The sequence below is a fragment of the Euleptes europaea genome, chromosome 10 (assembly GCF_029931775.1).
Source record: "Euleptes europaea isolate rEulEur1 chromosome 10, rEulEur1.hap1, whole genome shotgun sequence".
Taxonomy (NCBI): domain Eukaryota; kingdom Metazoa; phylum Chordata; class Lepidosauria; order Squamata; family Sphaerodactylidae; genus Euleptes; species Euleptes europaea.
In genome coordinates this window covers 72804285-72820361 of record NC_079321.1, presented here as the reverse complement: position 1 = coordinate 72820361, position 16077 = coordinate 72804285, and the positions used below count along the sequence as shown (strand labels likewise).

The following is a 16077-nucleotide window of genomic DNA, read 5'->3' as shown; positions in this document are numbered from 1 at the left end:
TAGAAAATTCTTCCTAATGTCTAGACAGAAACTCTTTTGATTTAATTTCAACCCACTGGTTCTGGTCCAATTTTCTGGGGCAACAGAAAACAACTCAGCGCCCTCCTCTATATGACAGCCCTTCAAGTACTTGAAGATGGTCATATCACCTCTCAGTCTTCTCCTCTTCAGGCTAAACATACCCAGCTGCTTTTTTAAATTGCGGTGCCCAAAACTGAACACAATACTCTAGGTGAGGTCTAACCAGAGCAGAGTAAAGTGATACCATCACTTCCCATGATCTGGAATTATACTTCTGTTGATGCAGCCCAAGATCGCATTTGCCTTTTTAGCTATTGCATCACACTGTTGACTCATGTTCAGTGTTTGGTCTAAGACCCCAAGAACCTTTTCACACACAGTACTGCTCAAACAAGTCTCCCCCATCCTATGATTATGCATTTGATTTTTCCTACCTAAATGCAGAACTTTACATTTATCTCTGCTGAAATGCATTTTATTAGTTTTAGCCCAATTCTCCATCCTGTCAAGATCATCCTGTATCCTGGCTCTGTCTTCTACTGTATTTGCTACCCATCCCAATTTAATATCATCTGCAAATTTAATAAGCATCCCCTCTATTCCTTCATCCAAATCATTTATAAAGATGTTGAACAACACAGGGCCAAGGACAGATCCCTGAGGCACTCCACTAGTCTTCTCTCCAAGTGGATGAGGAACCATTAACAAGAACTCTTTGGGTGTGATCTGTCAATTAGGTACAGATCCACCTAACCATAATAGGATCTAAACCACATTTTCCCAATTTCTCAACTAGAATACTATGTGGAACCTTATCAAAAGCCTTACTGAAATCAAGATAAACTATGTCTACAGCATTTCCCTGATCCAGCAAGGTAGTAACTTTCTCAAAAAAGGAGATAAGATTAGTCTGACATGACTTGTTCTTGATAAACCCATGCTGGCTCTTAGTGATCAAATCCATCCTTTCTTAATGCTCAAAGACTGACTATTTGATGATTTGTTCAAAACCTGTTCTCCAAGACTTCTCAAAAATAATGGACAGAGGTTCAGAAATTACATCTGCAAGTTCTTTGAGTACCTTTGGATGCAATTCATCTGGCCCTGAGGACTTTGTTTCATTTTAAGAAACTAGGTATTTGTGCACTACTCCAATGCCAACCCTAGGCTGCAAATCCCTTCCCTCATCATGTGTTCTTTTTATGCCATGTTGAGCACCGTTTCCCTCACAAGAAAAGTCTGAGGAAAAGTAGGAATTGAGGAGTCCTGCCTTCTTTTCATCTCCTGTTACAATTTCACTTTCCGGTCCCTGCAATGGGCTTATCTTGTCCTTATTCTTACTCTGTACATAGGAAAAGAACCCTTTTTTGTTGTGTTTAGCATCTCTTGCTAGCTTAAGCTCATACTTTCCTAACACTCCCTACAAGTACTAGTTATTTGTTCATATTCCTCTTTGGTTATAAGGCCCTCCTTCCACTTCCTAAATAAGTCTTTTTTATTTCTCAACTCTTTAAAAAAAACTGTTTATGGAGCCACCCTGCCCTCTTTAGGCTCCTCCCATTTTTCCTTCTCATAGGAATGGTTTGTGATTGTGCCTTCAAGTATTTCATTTTTAAAAAACTCCCACCCTTCTTGAACTCTCTTCTCCTTAAGTATTTCTGACCATGGGATTCTACCCAGCATAAGTTTAAGCTTGTTAAAATTTGCTCTCCTAAAGTCCAACCTATATGTCTATGTACAGTTTTTCCTTTCCCCAAGATTGTAAATTCCAAGATTACATGGTCACTACCACCCAGGGTGCCTACTACTTTAACCTCATCAACCAGTTCTTCCCTGTTGGTGGAAATCAAATCTAAGATAGCAGATCCCCTTGTTTTCCTGTCCACCTTCTGGAATAGGAAGTTGTCAGCAAGACAAGTCAAGAATTTATTGGATCTTGCCTTTTTAGCAGAGTTGGACTTCCAACAGATATCTGGGTAACTAAAATCTCCCATGACCACCGTGTCCCGTCTCTTAGAGAACTTTGTAATCTGGTCTAAGAGTGTCTCATCCAAGTCCTCTGCCTGGCATGGTGGTCGATAAGAGCCCCCCGCCATAATATCACAATTATTTCTTACTCCTTTTATTTTTACCCATAGACTCAACTGAACTACCATTCTCAGATTCATGTACTTCTTCACAAGTGTACATATCTTTGACATAGTGCTACTCCTCCCCCTTCCTTATCTGTCTATCCCTTTTAAACAAGTTGTTTAGAATCTTCAATCTTAACATTCCAATCATGAGTGATATCCCACCAAGTTTAAGTAATGCCAACTAGGTCAAAATCCTCTTCCTGTATTACAGCTTCGAGTTCTTCCTGCTTGTTTCCCATAGTCTGCACATTAGTATACAGACATCGGAATCCATGCTTTATGTGCCCTGAGGTTTTCATTTCTGAACTTACCCACAAGTTTATGTTTCCTCGCATACATGGCAGTCCCCACAAATGTTCTCATCATGCTAGGCTTTAAGTTCTTTTCCCGCTCCCCCATAGGTTTTAGTTTAAAGCCCTCCTTATCAGGTTGGCAAGGGTCTCACCAAACACACTTTTTCCTACCCTCATGAGGTGCAAACCATCCTCTCGATAGAAGAGCTTCATCTCAAAAGTGTAAGTCATGGTCCCAAAATCCAAACCTTTCTTGACGACACCATCTATGCAGCCAGTCATTAATTTGTAGTATTCTTCTTTCCCTTACTAAGTCATGACCTTTGACAGGAAGAACTGACGAAAAAACAACCTGCTCCCTAAGGTCCTTCACCTTCTTACCCAGAGCCGCATAGTCTTTTTTAATACGTTCTGGGCTGTGTCGGGCAATATCATTTGTTCCCACATGAATGAGCAAGAAAGGGTAATAATCTGTGGGCTTGATGAGTCTTCCTACCCTTTCTGTCACATCCTGAATGTGTGCACCTGGTAGACAGCAGACGTCTTGAGATGACAAGTCCAGTTGGCACACTTTAGACTCTACCCCTCTCAGAAGGGAATCCACAATTACCAGAACGCACCTCTTCCTAAATTGGGGAGCAGAAGATCGAGTCCTCTCATTCACAGGAGCCTGAGAAATTTCTTTCAAGCATTTTTTTGGGGGAAGGGTAGCCCTTGTTCCTGTGGTCCATAATCAGTATCTATGGGGAGATCCTGGAACCGATTGCTGAGCAACAGAGGATCAGAATGACTCCTGATCAGAATGACTCCTGATCAGAATGACTCCTATGGGTCACATTCTTCCATGCACCCTCCTCCTGTGTTGTTTGTGCCTCTATTTGTTGAGATTCCTTACTCTCCTCCTCCTGTTGCCCCCTAAATAATGCTAAATGAGTTCTGCCCATGAACTCCTCCTCCTCCTTTATGAAATGGAGCGTGGACAAGTGTGCCTCATGTCCCTGTATCTCCTCCTCCTCCAGGGCTACCAACTTACTCTTGCTGCAAGTGTAATTATTGTTACCCTCAGGTAAGAATATGCTGCAGGTAAGAATATGCTGCAGACCTTGCATGTTACTGCCTCAGCTCCCTCACTAGCCACACTGCAGTGATCCATTCCTGAAGTTGTTCAGTGACTTTTCTTGCACTTCCCCGATAGCGCCCCTGACAAACTGCCTCTCAAGACTCCCTGCTTGAGAAGCAAAAAACAAAACACTCAACAGATATAAAATGTGCAGATATAAAAAACTTGTACTGACCTTTCTCTAAGCTCCTGCTGTGTCTCTCAGCCGAGCTGCCACAGCCACGCCTCTGGCGAGAGGAGCCTTCCTAAATACTCTCAGCCCCACCCTTCAACAGCCAACAGCAGAGCAATTCACTTCAGCCACACCAGCCCTTCCTGACTCAGCAACAACTTTCTCTAAGCTCCTGCTGTGTCTCTCAGCCCAGCTTCCACAGCAGATTTTTAACCGTCTTGCTAATTTCCCCCTTCCATTTCATCTACAAGAAGCTACATGTCAGCCAAGATGGATATCTGTAAGCTAATTAAAACGTGTTCTTATCCTTTGTTGTCATGGTGACCTCCTTGGTTCAGACAACCTAACTGTGGTTTGTGCATGTAACCATATCTTTTTTTTGGGGGGGCGGTTGTGTTTTTTGCTCCGAACACCCCTCTAAAGAAAAGTTCTGTATAATTCCAAAGTTTCCTTCCAGAATTTTAACAAAAGCTGGTTCAATACAGTTTTTGTCTCTTTTGCCTTGTTTCCCATGTTGCTCAGGCTTTTTGGTTTCAGAGCTGCAAACATGATTGATGTTTCACCCCTTCAGTCTGCTCAATTCCAGCCTGCTTCACGAAGAAGATTAATTCTGTTCATACAACACATTTGGTCAATCAATGAACAAGTGGTGGATTAATGCAAGCTTTCACCGGGAGCAGCAGGGAATTCAGCTTTGTGCCGCCTACCAAATAGGAAACCCTTCTTCTCCAACAAACTTCAGATACTTGGCTACAGCTGCTCAATCACATTCAGCTCAACGTGGCCTACGCTTTGTTGCTCAGTTCACACATCAACCTTTTAAAGAGGTTCTGCAAGGCCTCACAAAGTCTGGTGGCCACTGGTTCTGATAGCCATTACAAGTACCTGCAGCTGGAAAGCTCCCATCTAGCACTTTGGCAGGCAAAGAACACCACCACAACACCTCAGCCACCAGCACTGCCTTGCTTGTTTTTGTGAATATGGATCCCCAACAGTTTTCCTTCCTTTCTGATGTATCTGCTCTTGCCTGCAGCTGAAATAAGAATTGCAGGATTTTACCTTTGTGCCAGTGTCTCTTAATTAGTAGTGCAGCTTCAGTGAGAGATACTTGGCATCCCTATTTGTCTCTCCCAAACATTTGGGGCTGCATGGACAATAATGTGCAGAATAGAGCAGTATTACAAACAACACCCATTTCTGCTCCAAAAGGAGCCCTGAAGAGATGCTATGTAAAAAGGCTTCTGATCACTTATACAGTTGTTCTCCGAAATGTTCTCAGCATTGTCTTAAAGCAGTTTTAAATACTCCTTTAGCATTATTCAGATTTGAACAAGAGACCAGTACCACCTTAAAAACAACAAAATTTTGGTAGGGGATGAGCTTTCATGAGTCACAGCTCACTCCTTCAGATACCTGAAGTATCTGAAGAAGTGAGTTGTGACTCATGAAAGCTCATATGATTATATAATGGGAAAGGGGACAATTATAACATGAGAAAATAACCTTAGATCAGAACTCTTAGAAAATTCTGGCAAACCCTGCAAAAATTGACTATGGTATCAGAACACATAAAAATCACATCGACAGTTGTTGATGTGCTTTATAGAAGTCATAAAAGCATTTCAGTACTTAAAATGTAAGGAAATGAATGCATTTCCTTGTTTAAAAGCAAACCAACCAGCCTGTATAGTAAGCAAGAAAAAATTTAAGTTTCCCTTCAGGTAAGCATTTTCTTTAATGAAGACAATTTTTCATTTATTAAATACCACATAAAGCACTTAGACACCATGATGCAAAAGATTTAACAATACAAGAAAAGCACTTTAGCCTATACATCATTCTAATCATCAGCAGTAAATGGCTGAGGAAAATAACCCTCACATTAACTACTATTAAACATTCAGATGCCAGCCTTATCACAAAGGCAGTGACAACACAGAATCACAGGGCCGTTTATTGGATGGGGGCCTCCTAAAAATTCACCTTCTGCTGACTCTAACCTCGCATACTTGACTTTCTGAATTCAGCAATGTAAATTTTCTGGAAACATCAGAATTTAAAAACTCTCTGTAAAATCCTCTGTGTCCTAAACAGAGGATGAACTGATTAAACTGGTTTATTTTGACTTATACTTTTTTTAAAAGTACCAGATGTTTTTACGTCCCAATAGCAACAAATACGTGAACGGAAATATTTGAAAAGGAGAAAAGCAAACAAACCAGGTGTGGTTTAAATCGTATGTTCCTGTTAATTAAAAGATTTATACGGAAATTATGTAACTGGAATAATACTTGTAAAACTGTAAAGACAATATGGCACGGGCTTCCCTGACATTGTTTAAATGTAAGGAGAAAACAAAACAAAGCAAAGCACTGTTCACATGCTAATTGTAGAAAGCCGCTGTTATCAGCCACATCGATTCAAAAGTAAAACCTTAAAAAAAAAATCAGAACACCATGAGCCAGTGGTATCTTACACCCTCTTGGCTTCATCATAGCATACCAGGGCACTCAGGTCTATGCTGGAAAGGCTGTGGCAACCCAGCTAATTTTCTGGACTGCTGGTGGACATGCCCAAAAGTTAGTTTATTTTGCGACAAGATCTTGCAAGAGATAGAATTAATCATGCAACACAAAGTCCCTCATGATGCCTTGTCAAACTAGAAAAAAATTGATATACAACAACTCTCTACCCAAAAAAGGGAACTGATTTTGATACTGCTACTGGCAGCAAAATTTCCAATTGCCTCATACTGGAAAAAAGTTAAGGTGCCTTCCACTGGGCAGTGGTATGAGAAGGTGTGGAACCTTTTAATTTTAGACAAGATATCTTCACAACTCAAAGTAACAAATAACTTCTCTTACTCTACGAACTTTCTACATAGATGGCTGCTTTTTCTAGAATATGTGGAGAAGGGGGCACCACGAAGTAAACGATGCCCACGAAACTACCGCATGATTTGCAATTATTAAGTTCTGCTACGTGAATACAACAAATGGCATGATTTCTGTAAAAAGCATTCATATATAATAGACCAAGTGTTGGAACATACGTTGACTTTATAAGGATGTTTAACCCTATTTTGTTGTTGTTATTATAAACTAAACTTAAAATAGTTATAAAATAAATTAGAACACAATCCTGTTAATACCACACCCAAAGACAACTTTAAAATTACAACTTTGAAACAACCAAGCTTGTACTGGTCACAGTGTCCATTCATTTTTAAATTTCATGAAGCAATATGCATCCTTAGAAATGGAAATTTTTCCATAGGCAAATAAAGCTCTGGAAATTTTTCTGGAAGATTTTCATTTTGCTAGTTTTCTCAGAATATTTTCAGCCTGACATCTCTGCCTGAAGCTATATTTACAATAGCCTTGTTCATGTTACAGTGAATGCACGTACATCCTGCCTGTATGTCAGTACTTCTGTTTGTTAGAAAAAGCCAACATGCGTTCACTTTACAAATGAGACAGGGGGCCAGAACCTGGATAAATGTGGGGTTTCGATCACATGTTCAGCTGTACATGCATTGAATGTCACATGAAATGTTTGTATAAAAAACAGAGTACACTGTACACGGATTGTACCTGCATCTACTGTAACTTGTGAACTAGACTAATGGGAAAACAGTACAGCAGAAAGAGTTAAACTACTATACTTTCCAGCACCTATCCATTTCACATATACCCAGTCAAAGGGATTGTTATTCTGTGGTGAGTTTCCCATATCTCTAATATATTGTGAAGCAGAATTCACTACTTCAGAAGGAGTCATAATGCATGACATGTCCATGGCGGTTGCTGCCAGGGCAAGGTTACCAACTCAGGGATGTGAAATTCCTGGAGATTTGAGGTAGAGCCTGGGGAGGGCAGGGTATAGGTAAGGGAGAGACTTCAGTGGGGAAAAATGCCATAGAGCCCACCCACCAAAGTAGCCATTCTCTCCAGGGGAACTGATCTCTGTTGTCTATGAATCAGTTGTAACTTTGGGAGACCTCAAGGCCCCAACTGGAGGTTGGCAACCCTATGGCAGAGGAAACTTCTATTTCACATTCTATCAGTGAGGTAGAACTTATCATAAATACAGCAACTCCCATGGTAAAAATAACATCTAAACTGGCCCAGAGATATCACTATACCCACAGTGGTGACCACGTAAAAACTCACTCATTTATATAGATACTAATCCATCATGCTTCAGTGAAAGATGATGGACTTGAGACAGAATCGTTGGTAAAGATCAAAACCCCATACTGACCACAAAATCGGTGTATCTACAACCTCTCTCCTCCACACTACACACAAGCCAACTGACTTAATCCAACCAACAATGTACTACAGCGAGAGATGAGAAACATCACAGAAGCCTGCAAATACAATAGCTCCAAGAGACTCAGCCATGTGAGCAGTATGGTGAATGGGGAATTGACATATGAAAGAACTACAAAATTAATTCTGCTATAGAATGATGCAACCTGCAGCCGATACCATATGATTATTTACTGGAATCTTAGAATCTCCCAGTTTAAAGGGCTGCTCATTTCACTTAATTCACATTTAGTGTCACCACTTTGCCTACAGATGGACAATAAATAAATTAAATAAATAAATGAATTTGGCAGATTACAGCTAGTGAGTCAATACAGTCAACAAAATGAGACATTGACTAACCAATGCATTAGGATTTTAGAAGTCTGCAACCACCAGAAAGTGAAGCATAGCATAAGTACTCACATGACACATTCAGTGGTACAGAAATTACATAAATAGGATCCTACTTACGATAAGTGAAACACCACAGTACAGGCCACAGTCTCTAATCATTTATCCAAGTAAGTTTGTAAAACCATGTTGTACAGTGCAATCCTATTACCTGCGCAGAAAAGCCCTCTTGAATAGCTCAGTTTTTGTATAGTTTGTGGAAAACCTTTCCTGACCTCCTCAGGCAGGTTATTCCTCAAGGCGGGAGCCACAATGGAGAAAGCACATGTACGGGCAATTGCTGATTTTCCCATCTGCAAGTTGGCACTAGCAGAAGCCCTTACTGACTTTAACAAAGTTGTTGTGGCAGAGCATAGGGAGAGAGGCGCTCCTGCAAATAGATGGGCCAAGGCCATGAAGGGCTTTGTATGTGATAGTGAATACCTTAAACTGAGCCCAGGAACAGATGGGCAGCCAATGGAGCATCTGCAGAATGGGAGTAATATGCATGCTCTATATAGCTCCCATTAATAGTCAAGTCGGGACAAATCATTGGTAGTTTTGGGGTTGGTTTTCATCAATATGCTGATGATATTCAGCTGTATATATCCTTATCCAAGTCTCCTGGATGACTTACTTCATGGTTCTGATGGGCTTGCACTGCCACCTTGGCTCTGGGTTCTGCTAGGCTTCTCTGATAGACATTGGTTCTGTTGGGCTTGCAAAAGTGCCCCCCTTGCTTGATTTTTTTTGTACTGGGATTCTCTGGTATACTAGTTTTGTTGGGCCACTTGCCACATTGGCTTGAGGTTCTGCTGGGATTACTGGCTTCTGCTTTGGTTCTTTTGGGCTTGTGCTGGTTCTTGGGATGGGAGGCACTGAACTGTGGTTGCTACAGACATGCCTCTTCAAAATACCCAAATCCTAGGGTATAACTCTGTTTAGGATTGCACTGTAAGCCTTCTCAGTGCTTTGTAAAGCTCCTTTTTTGTGTTTTTCTCTCTTACACCTTCCTTATATACTCCTCTAAGACCTTAAATAAAACTCAGCTTTCAAACCACCACCAAATCATTCCATTATCTCTTATTAGATATTGCTTCATATCAGCACAAAGGGGACGTTAAGTGGAGGGACCATACTCTACATAAAGCCCGTACGTCAACTTCTATAACCCAATGCAGCCTCCTTTTGAAAGATTTTGCCCCAATCCCTCAATGATAATGAAAAACTCATAGACTGAGGCAACCAACCAGCCTAAGGACACGGTAGGTTTACCGTTTCTCCAATGTAAGATAAACAGCCCAAAGTACTGACACTTCCTTGGTTCAATCACAAATTGGGAAAATGACACAGGGAGAAATGTCAGAATATCATTTTGAATCAACATTCCTTTCCTTTGCATGCTCTACATAGCCCGATTTTTAGAGTAAAACCAACAGAAGATTAGTGCCAGCTGTTCAGGGAGAAAAAATAGTGAGAGTCAGATGAAAAATATTTTAAAATAATTTTACCTGAAGACCTTCTATGGCTAATCGAAGCATACTTGGTGTCAGTTTAGAAGCCTGCTTGAAAGTGAAATTGCTCCAGTCTATAATTAAAACAAATCCATTCACTTGAAGCTCTGGATCCTCAATCATGGCTTCTAATGAAAGAAGTATGGCACGTAAAATATCCACCAATGTATATCTGTAAACATATAAGAGAAGGGATTGGGTTAACCTAACCAACAATGTTTGGATACTAGAAGAAACAAGTTCTTGCACTGTCAACTATCCAAATGTGGCTGCTTTCACACAAGCTGGATAATATACTTTCAGTACACTTTAGAAGTTGTTTGCAAGTGGATTTTCCTGTGTGAAATGTTGCAAATGACTGCCAAAGTGCATTGAAAGTGCATTATCCAATGCGTGTGAAAGCAGCCTGAAAGAAGTGGATGTAATAAGTTATGTAACATTGGTTTTACCACAACAGGGAACCAGGTCAGATCCAAATGTTGCAGGCCCATACACAAATATTTACAAGAGGAGTGACTGCATAGTGTCTACACTGAAAAGACATACCAGACAGACTGAAGATGACCTCATCCTTGACAATGATAAAGTGGTCATTATATGAATGGGCACCGGCTGTATTTGTTATTGCACAATGAATTACTATAAATCGCTACTACCTGGGAAACTGATTAAATTTTACGCAAATGTTTCTACATAGGACATTGCTATTTCTGCCCACATCACAGCTTTTGTGTGTGTGTTTTATGGCTTTTGCTTGTTCACATACGATGAATATGTTATGTGAGGGCTTCACTGACAATTATGGTTGAGCGATTCACCCCTTCCAAAAGTGTGTTAATGTCAATTTCCAAAACAGTAAGACCACATAGCCAGTGACTGCGCGAGTCAGCCTTTTATGCTAGTCAACACAAATAAGATATTCTATGTCTGAGCCACTATAGTACTATTTGGCTGACAACAAAACCAAACCATTTCTTTCTTGAAGAATGATTAAGATTTCCATAATTTTTCCACACCTCTCCATGACTGAGCTACCACAAAATTGTTCATTACCTATCAAGAGATAGCAGCAACATTGGCCACAGTCCCACACACAATTTCACACAATTCACACACAGTTAAATTGCCTAAAGCATATTTAAATCAGTGGGATTACAGGAGCCTAACCGTTTGTGGGATTGCAGTATGGACCATTAGAAAGCCCTGTTCATCCAAAAGGCCCTATTAAAGGGATTTGAAAAAAGTAGGCAATATGCAACTGATGAGGGATGCCTGAATTTTTTTCACATAGTGGTCTTCCAGGCTTATATAACATTAAATGAGCAAGCTTCCTTTTGCAGAAGTGCAAAAAATTTAAAACAGCACTCTCAGATATATTTGAGGTCAATACTGAGGTGATGGAAGCTTTAACCCCCAAGAAGAGTTGAAATTGCAGGTTTTGCAAATTGGAAGCTCTTGTTTTTAAAGTGTCAGAATCAAAGCTCAAATGAAACACAATTAAAACCTCTGCATTAAAGCAGAGAACTATTTGCATAAAAACATATCTACAGCCGGGAACTATTTGCATAAAAGCTCATCTCAAATTCACTCTAGACCTGCAGTATCCAACATTTCACCTCATCATTATTGTTATTCACGTTGGCAGCACAGTAGGGGAGATCAACGTAAACCTGAAGTAGTCTGTCACAAGCCTGTGAAGGAACATTAACTGACTACAACACATGCTCCATTGTGAGGTACACTCTGAGGAAACATATACATTAAGTACAATGGAAATTATGTGTTGGCATAAATTAAAAATTAACTAAAATTCCCAATTTAAAAAAAAATTCCAAACAATTCTTTTGGAAATTTGCTCTGAAAAACACAAATCCTACTGAATTTTTTGAATTGCAAAGGGGTAGCTGTGTCAAAGCAAAATAAAACAAAAATCTAGTGGCACCTTAAAGAACAACATTTATTTCAATATGAGCTTTTATGGGCAACAGCCCACTTTATCAGATAGATCTGTAATGGAAACAGCACTGGAGGATTTTATGGGGCAGATGGGGGAGTCAAGATTTGGGGTAAATTACACAATAAGCCTTTCATGGTATAAGTGGAAAAGGGAGGCGTTCATGTAGAAAGGAACCCCCAACCTTCCCCATAAAATTCCCCAATACAGTTTCCCATCTCATATCTATCTGACAAAGTGCATATTGAAAGTGCATATTGAAATTAGGGGTAGCTGGGTCCATGTTGGGGAACTCCTGGAGATTTGGGGGTGGAGTCTAGGTCGGACAGAGATTTCAGTGGGATACAATGTTATAAAGTCCACCATCCAAAGCATCCAAGGAAACTGATCTCTGTAGTCTGGAGATGAGCTGTAATTCCCACCTGGAGGCTGACACCCCTAACTGAATTAAATGTTAGTCTTTCAAGTGTGACCACACTGTTGCTTTCTTCAAAAACAATGACAATTAACAATATACCAATGCAGTGTTTTCATGTATTTTCCTTCTTAAATCCAGAAGCATTTGTAAAGTGACTTGTTGAAAAACTGAATTAGGATAACATATACCCAACTCTTTCAAACAAATTCACTGTGAATTGTTTTCTAAAATTTGTTTTGGATCTAATCAAGGTTTGCAGGATCTCCACGTCAGCCCTATGAATACAGCTAAATGTATACGTTTTTGCCATCAAGTGGCAGCTAACTTAAGGCGACCCCACAGAGTTTTCAAAGCAAGAGACATCAGGAGGTAGTTTGCCATTGCCTGCCTCCGCGTCATGACCCTGGTTTTCCTTGGAGGTCTCCCATCCAAATACTAGCCAGGGGTTAGAGTGTGTGACTGGCCCAAGGTCACCCACCAAACTTCCATGATGTGAGTGAGGATTTAAACCTGGGTATCCCAGTTCCTAGTCCAACACCTTAACCACTACACCACACTGGCTCTCAAATATCACCCATCAAATACATTTAGGTTTTTAATATCCTAAATCTCTAAGGTACTGCAAGTTAAAATAACATCTATTGAAGTGGAAGCATGGCTGTCCTCCCTTTGATGCTTTTCCTCTGTCAATAACTTTCACATGGTTCAGAGTAAGGAGTATTCAGTTTGACTTGTGTGGCATTATGTGTGGCTCCCAGTGTGAGGTCCATAGACACAAACTTGGAGGATCCATAAGAGAAAACCTCATTCTTACAGTTTAGGTATCTTCTTCTCTAACCCAACATCACTATCCTCTAGTTTTCTCAGAGGAAAAGTAGAAGATACCCAGAAAAGCCTTAAGAATCATGATAACAAGTACCAATTTTGCATTGATATAGATAACACCTATTTTATATCCAATTGACTTCCATCAAAATTCATTTTCATATGGTCTCTCATGGGTCACATTTACATACTCAGTAGTGTATAACTAATTTCTACAGACAATCTAGGATTCATGATTAATTTAACTGTGCCTAGTGCTTCCTCTTTATGCGTGCCGCAACAAAACCCTTGCTTTATCCCATTTCTAAAATGATTTTATAAAGACACCGTTACCCAACTAGAAAGCATTTATAGCCCATGCATGCAGCAAGCAATGTTTGTTCATGTTGATTCCAATTCTCAGTACAGATTTAAAGGGAAATTCAGACTGAATTACTTACACTGGTGTAATGTAACCTCCATAATACTGATTATTTTTTTATTTAATCTTCCTCCAAGAAATGCAGGACAGTATTTATTCCTCTCCTCCCCCACATATATCCTCACAACAACCTGTGATGTACATTAAGTTGAAACTGGTCTAAGATTACCCAGTGGTGTTTGAGGTAAAGGGGGGATTTGAACTCAGGTCTTCACAGCCTAACCACAAGGGTACAGGACTACACTTTCTTGTGGCTGCACCAACCTAAATGGTGCACTTCTACCCAACTAAAATTTACTTTTGGGAAAACTGAACTGATAGATTTTACTTCACCTTCAGAGCTATGTATTCCATTATTCTAAACAAGTGCAGAATAGGCCCAGAACTGGTGTAACATACCACATTCAGTATCCTGAGAACAACTGACAGTACAATCCTAAACAGAGTTGTACACTTCTAAACCCATTAGGTTTAAACCCATTACACCCTAGCATGTAACTCAATGCAGGATTGCACTGTTAGTGGTCCAATGTGTCCTGCATAGGCTCTTTTCCCACCCCATGTCTAGCAGGAGCAGAATTAATTTCCCAAACTAAACTGATGCACATTATTTACAAAACATGCAGTATTTGCAGAATGTATTCTGGTCTCAGAATGGGCTCCAAATTTGAGTTAATTTGATGAAAAATATTGGGTTTATACACTCAGGATTAGAATGGCTATTGGCTTTTTCTGGGAAGTATGGCTGGGAGCTATCTGTGCTCTCTAGGCATCTGACATTACATACCCACTTGAAACATACTGTAATCTGGATTATGTGGGTAGATTTGTGGCTATGGATACGTGAAATGTCTTGAACAAAGAGTTCAAACATACTGTGTTTCAGGTTCATGTGGTTTATCACCTGCTATGCTTCAGTCCTCCTAGTCTCTTCACTTCATGCATTTGATGAATGAGACTGTGAAAACTCATAAAACCATAAGGTGTCACAGAGGTTTTTGTGTTTTTGTGCTGAGATACTATAACGGATCCACTTCTACAGCCCTCTCCGCACAGTTATCAAGCACTTTAATATAACCCTAGTAAAAGAACAGTTGCTGTTCTGTTCTATCATGGTGGCTATTCATCATGGCACTTGAACCTATGTTATTGAGAGATCTGATCATGGGCCTTTCATGTAACCTGTGGTTTGGCTCTCATCAGAAGATAGCTACAGTTTCATATGCTGTAGCTACGTTATAGAGAGACCTAAACTGCATATCCATGATCAGATCATTAATTGTTTTAATTAGCCAGGGGGTGGATTAGAGGCATGATAAGGGGGAAGAGTGTTAGTTTTTTCTCTACTCATGCATTATTTCCCCCAAAGAAATTGCTCCCCTGAAGCTGCCATTAGCCCTAGTAGGGGGAAAAACAGGTACAGTATGGGTGCTTGTCTTCTCCCCACCACCACCACCACCACATATCAAATCTTGGGAGGGGGTAAATTTCTGTCAAGGGAATGCTAAGGAAGAATTTAAAAACTCTCCTCCCCAGAAGCACGGCCTTGGTTTGAATCTCAATCTCTCTCACTTTCTCTCTCACTCACACACAGAACAGCAGCTTTTTAAGGATAAGGAAAACATCCAGTGATCCATTCAAGGATTTACCATATCACAAGCAGTGTGGCCTGAACTGAGCATTGGTCCTTTTACCCCATCAGACTACTTCAACTGGTGGTGGTTCACCAAGGATTTTCCAGTATTAGTACCTGAGAACCTGGGGATTCAACATGCGACATTCTATATATATGTGTGTGTGTTCTACCACTGAGTTATGATACTTCCCCACTTTGACTTTCCAGAAAGAGTCTTCTTACGCCTTGTTATTCATGGATTTCTATTTTTGGTCTTGCCCATGTAGCATCGCCACTTTTTTCCTAGCAGGGATCCTGTGCCTTCCCCCCGAGTACTGGGATCCAGTGATGGGAGAAGCATCATCTCTGAATTTCAGTCTGTCATGAAGCTGTTAGTCACATGAACTCACGGTAGCTATTTCCATGCTAGCTATCAGATATATTTTACCCCAATCAACTTGTGAGATTAATGTTTAGCACTAGGACAAGTATTTTTTACACACCCAATTTTTAATTTTGTTTAATTGGGCTCGATACTAATTGGAGTTATGTAAATTACAAGCTAATAGTGCAGGGAGTAAATTGCATATACCATGGCTCTCATTTATTTTATAATCATCACCTTCTCAATACTTTATGAACTTACTGACAATTACACATGCATACTGGATATACAGGCTGGCGGTGCACCATTAGGTGAATCTCTCTAATCTATGTTCAACTCCAGCAGGTCGCATAATTCCTGTCACGCCAGCCCAGGCGGTCCCTTGCCTATCCCCAGATACCCACCAGACAAGGAACCATGACAAATCCATGCAATCTGCACACTACAGAGACTCAGTTGAGCTCTCCGCTGAATATTCAGTTCCTTGCTGTGAGATAG

At 40.3% G+C, this 16077-nt stretch overlaps 1 protein-coding gene across 1 annotated transcript in view; it reads right to left on the bottom strand.

Annotated features, from left to right (window-relative positions):
- CLVS2 (clavesin 2) overlaps nt 1–16077 on the bottom strand; it is a 69969-nt gene that overhangs the window by 51542 nt on the left and 2350 nt on the right. The window contains exon 2 of the mRNA XM_056856688.1: nt 9959–10133. Coding sequence (XP_056712666.1) covers nt 9959–10133 — 175 coding nt within the window. The remainder of the gene's footprint in view (nt 1–9958; nt 10134–16077) is intronic.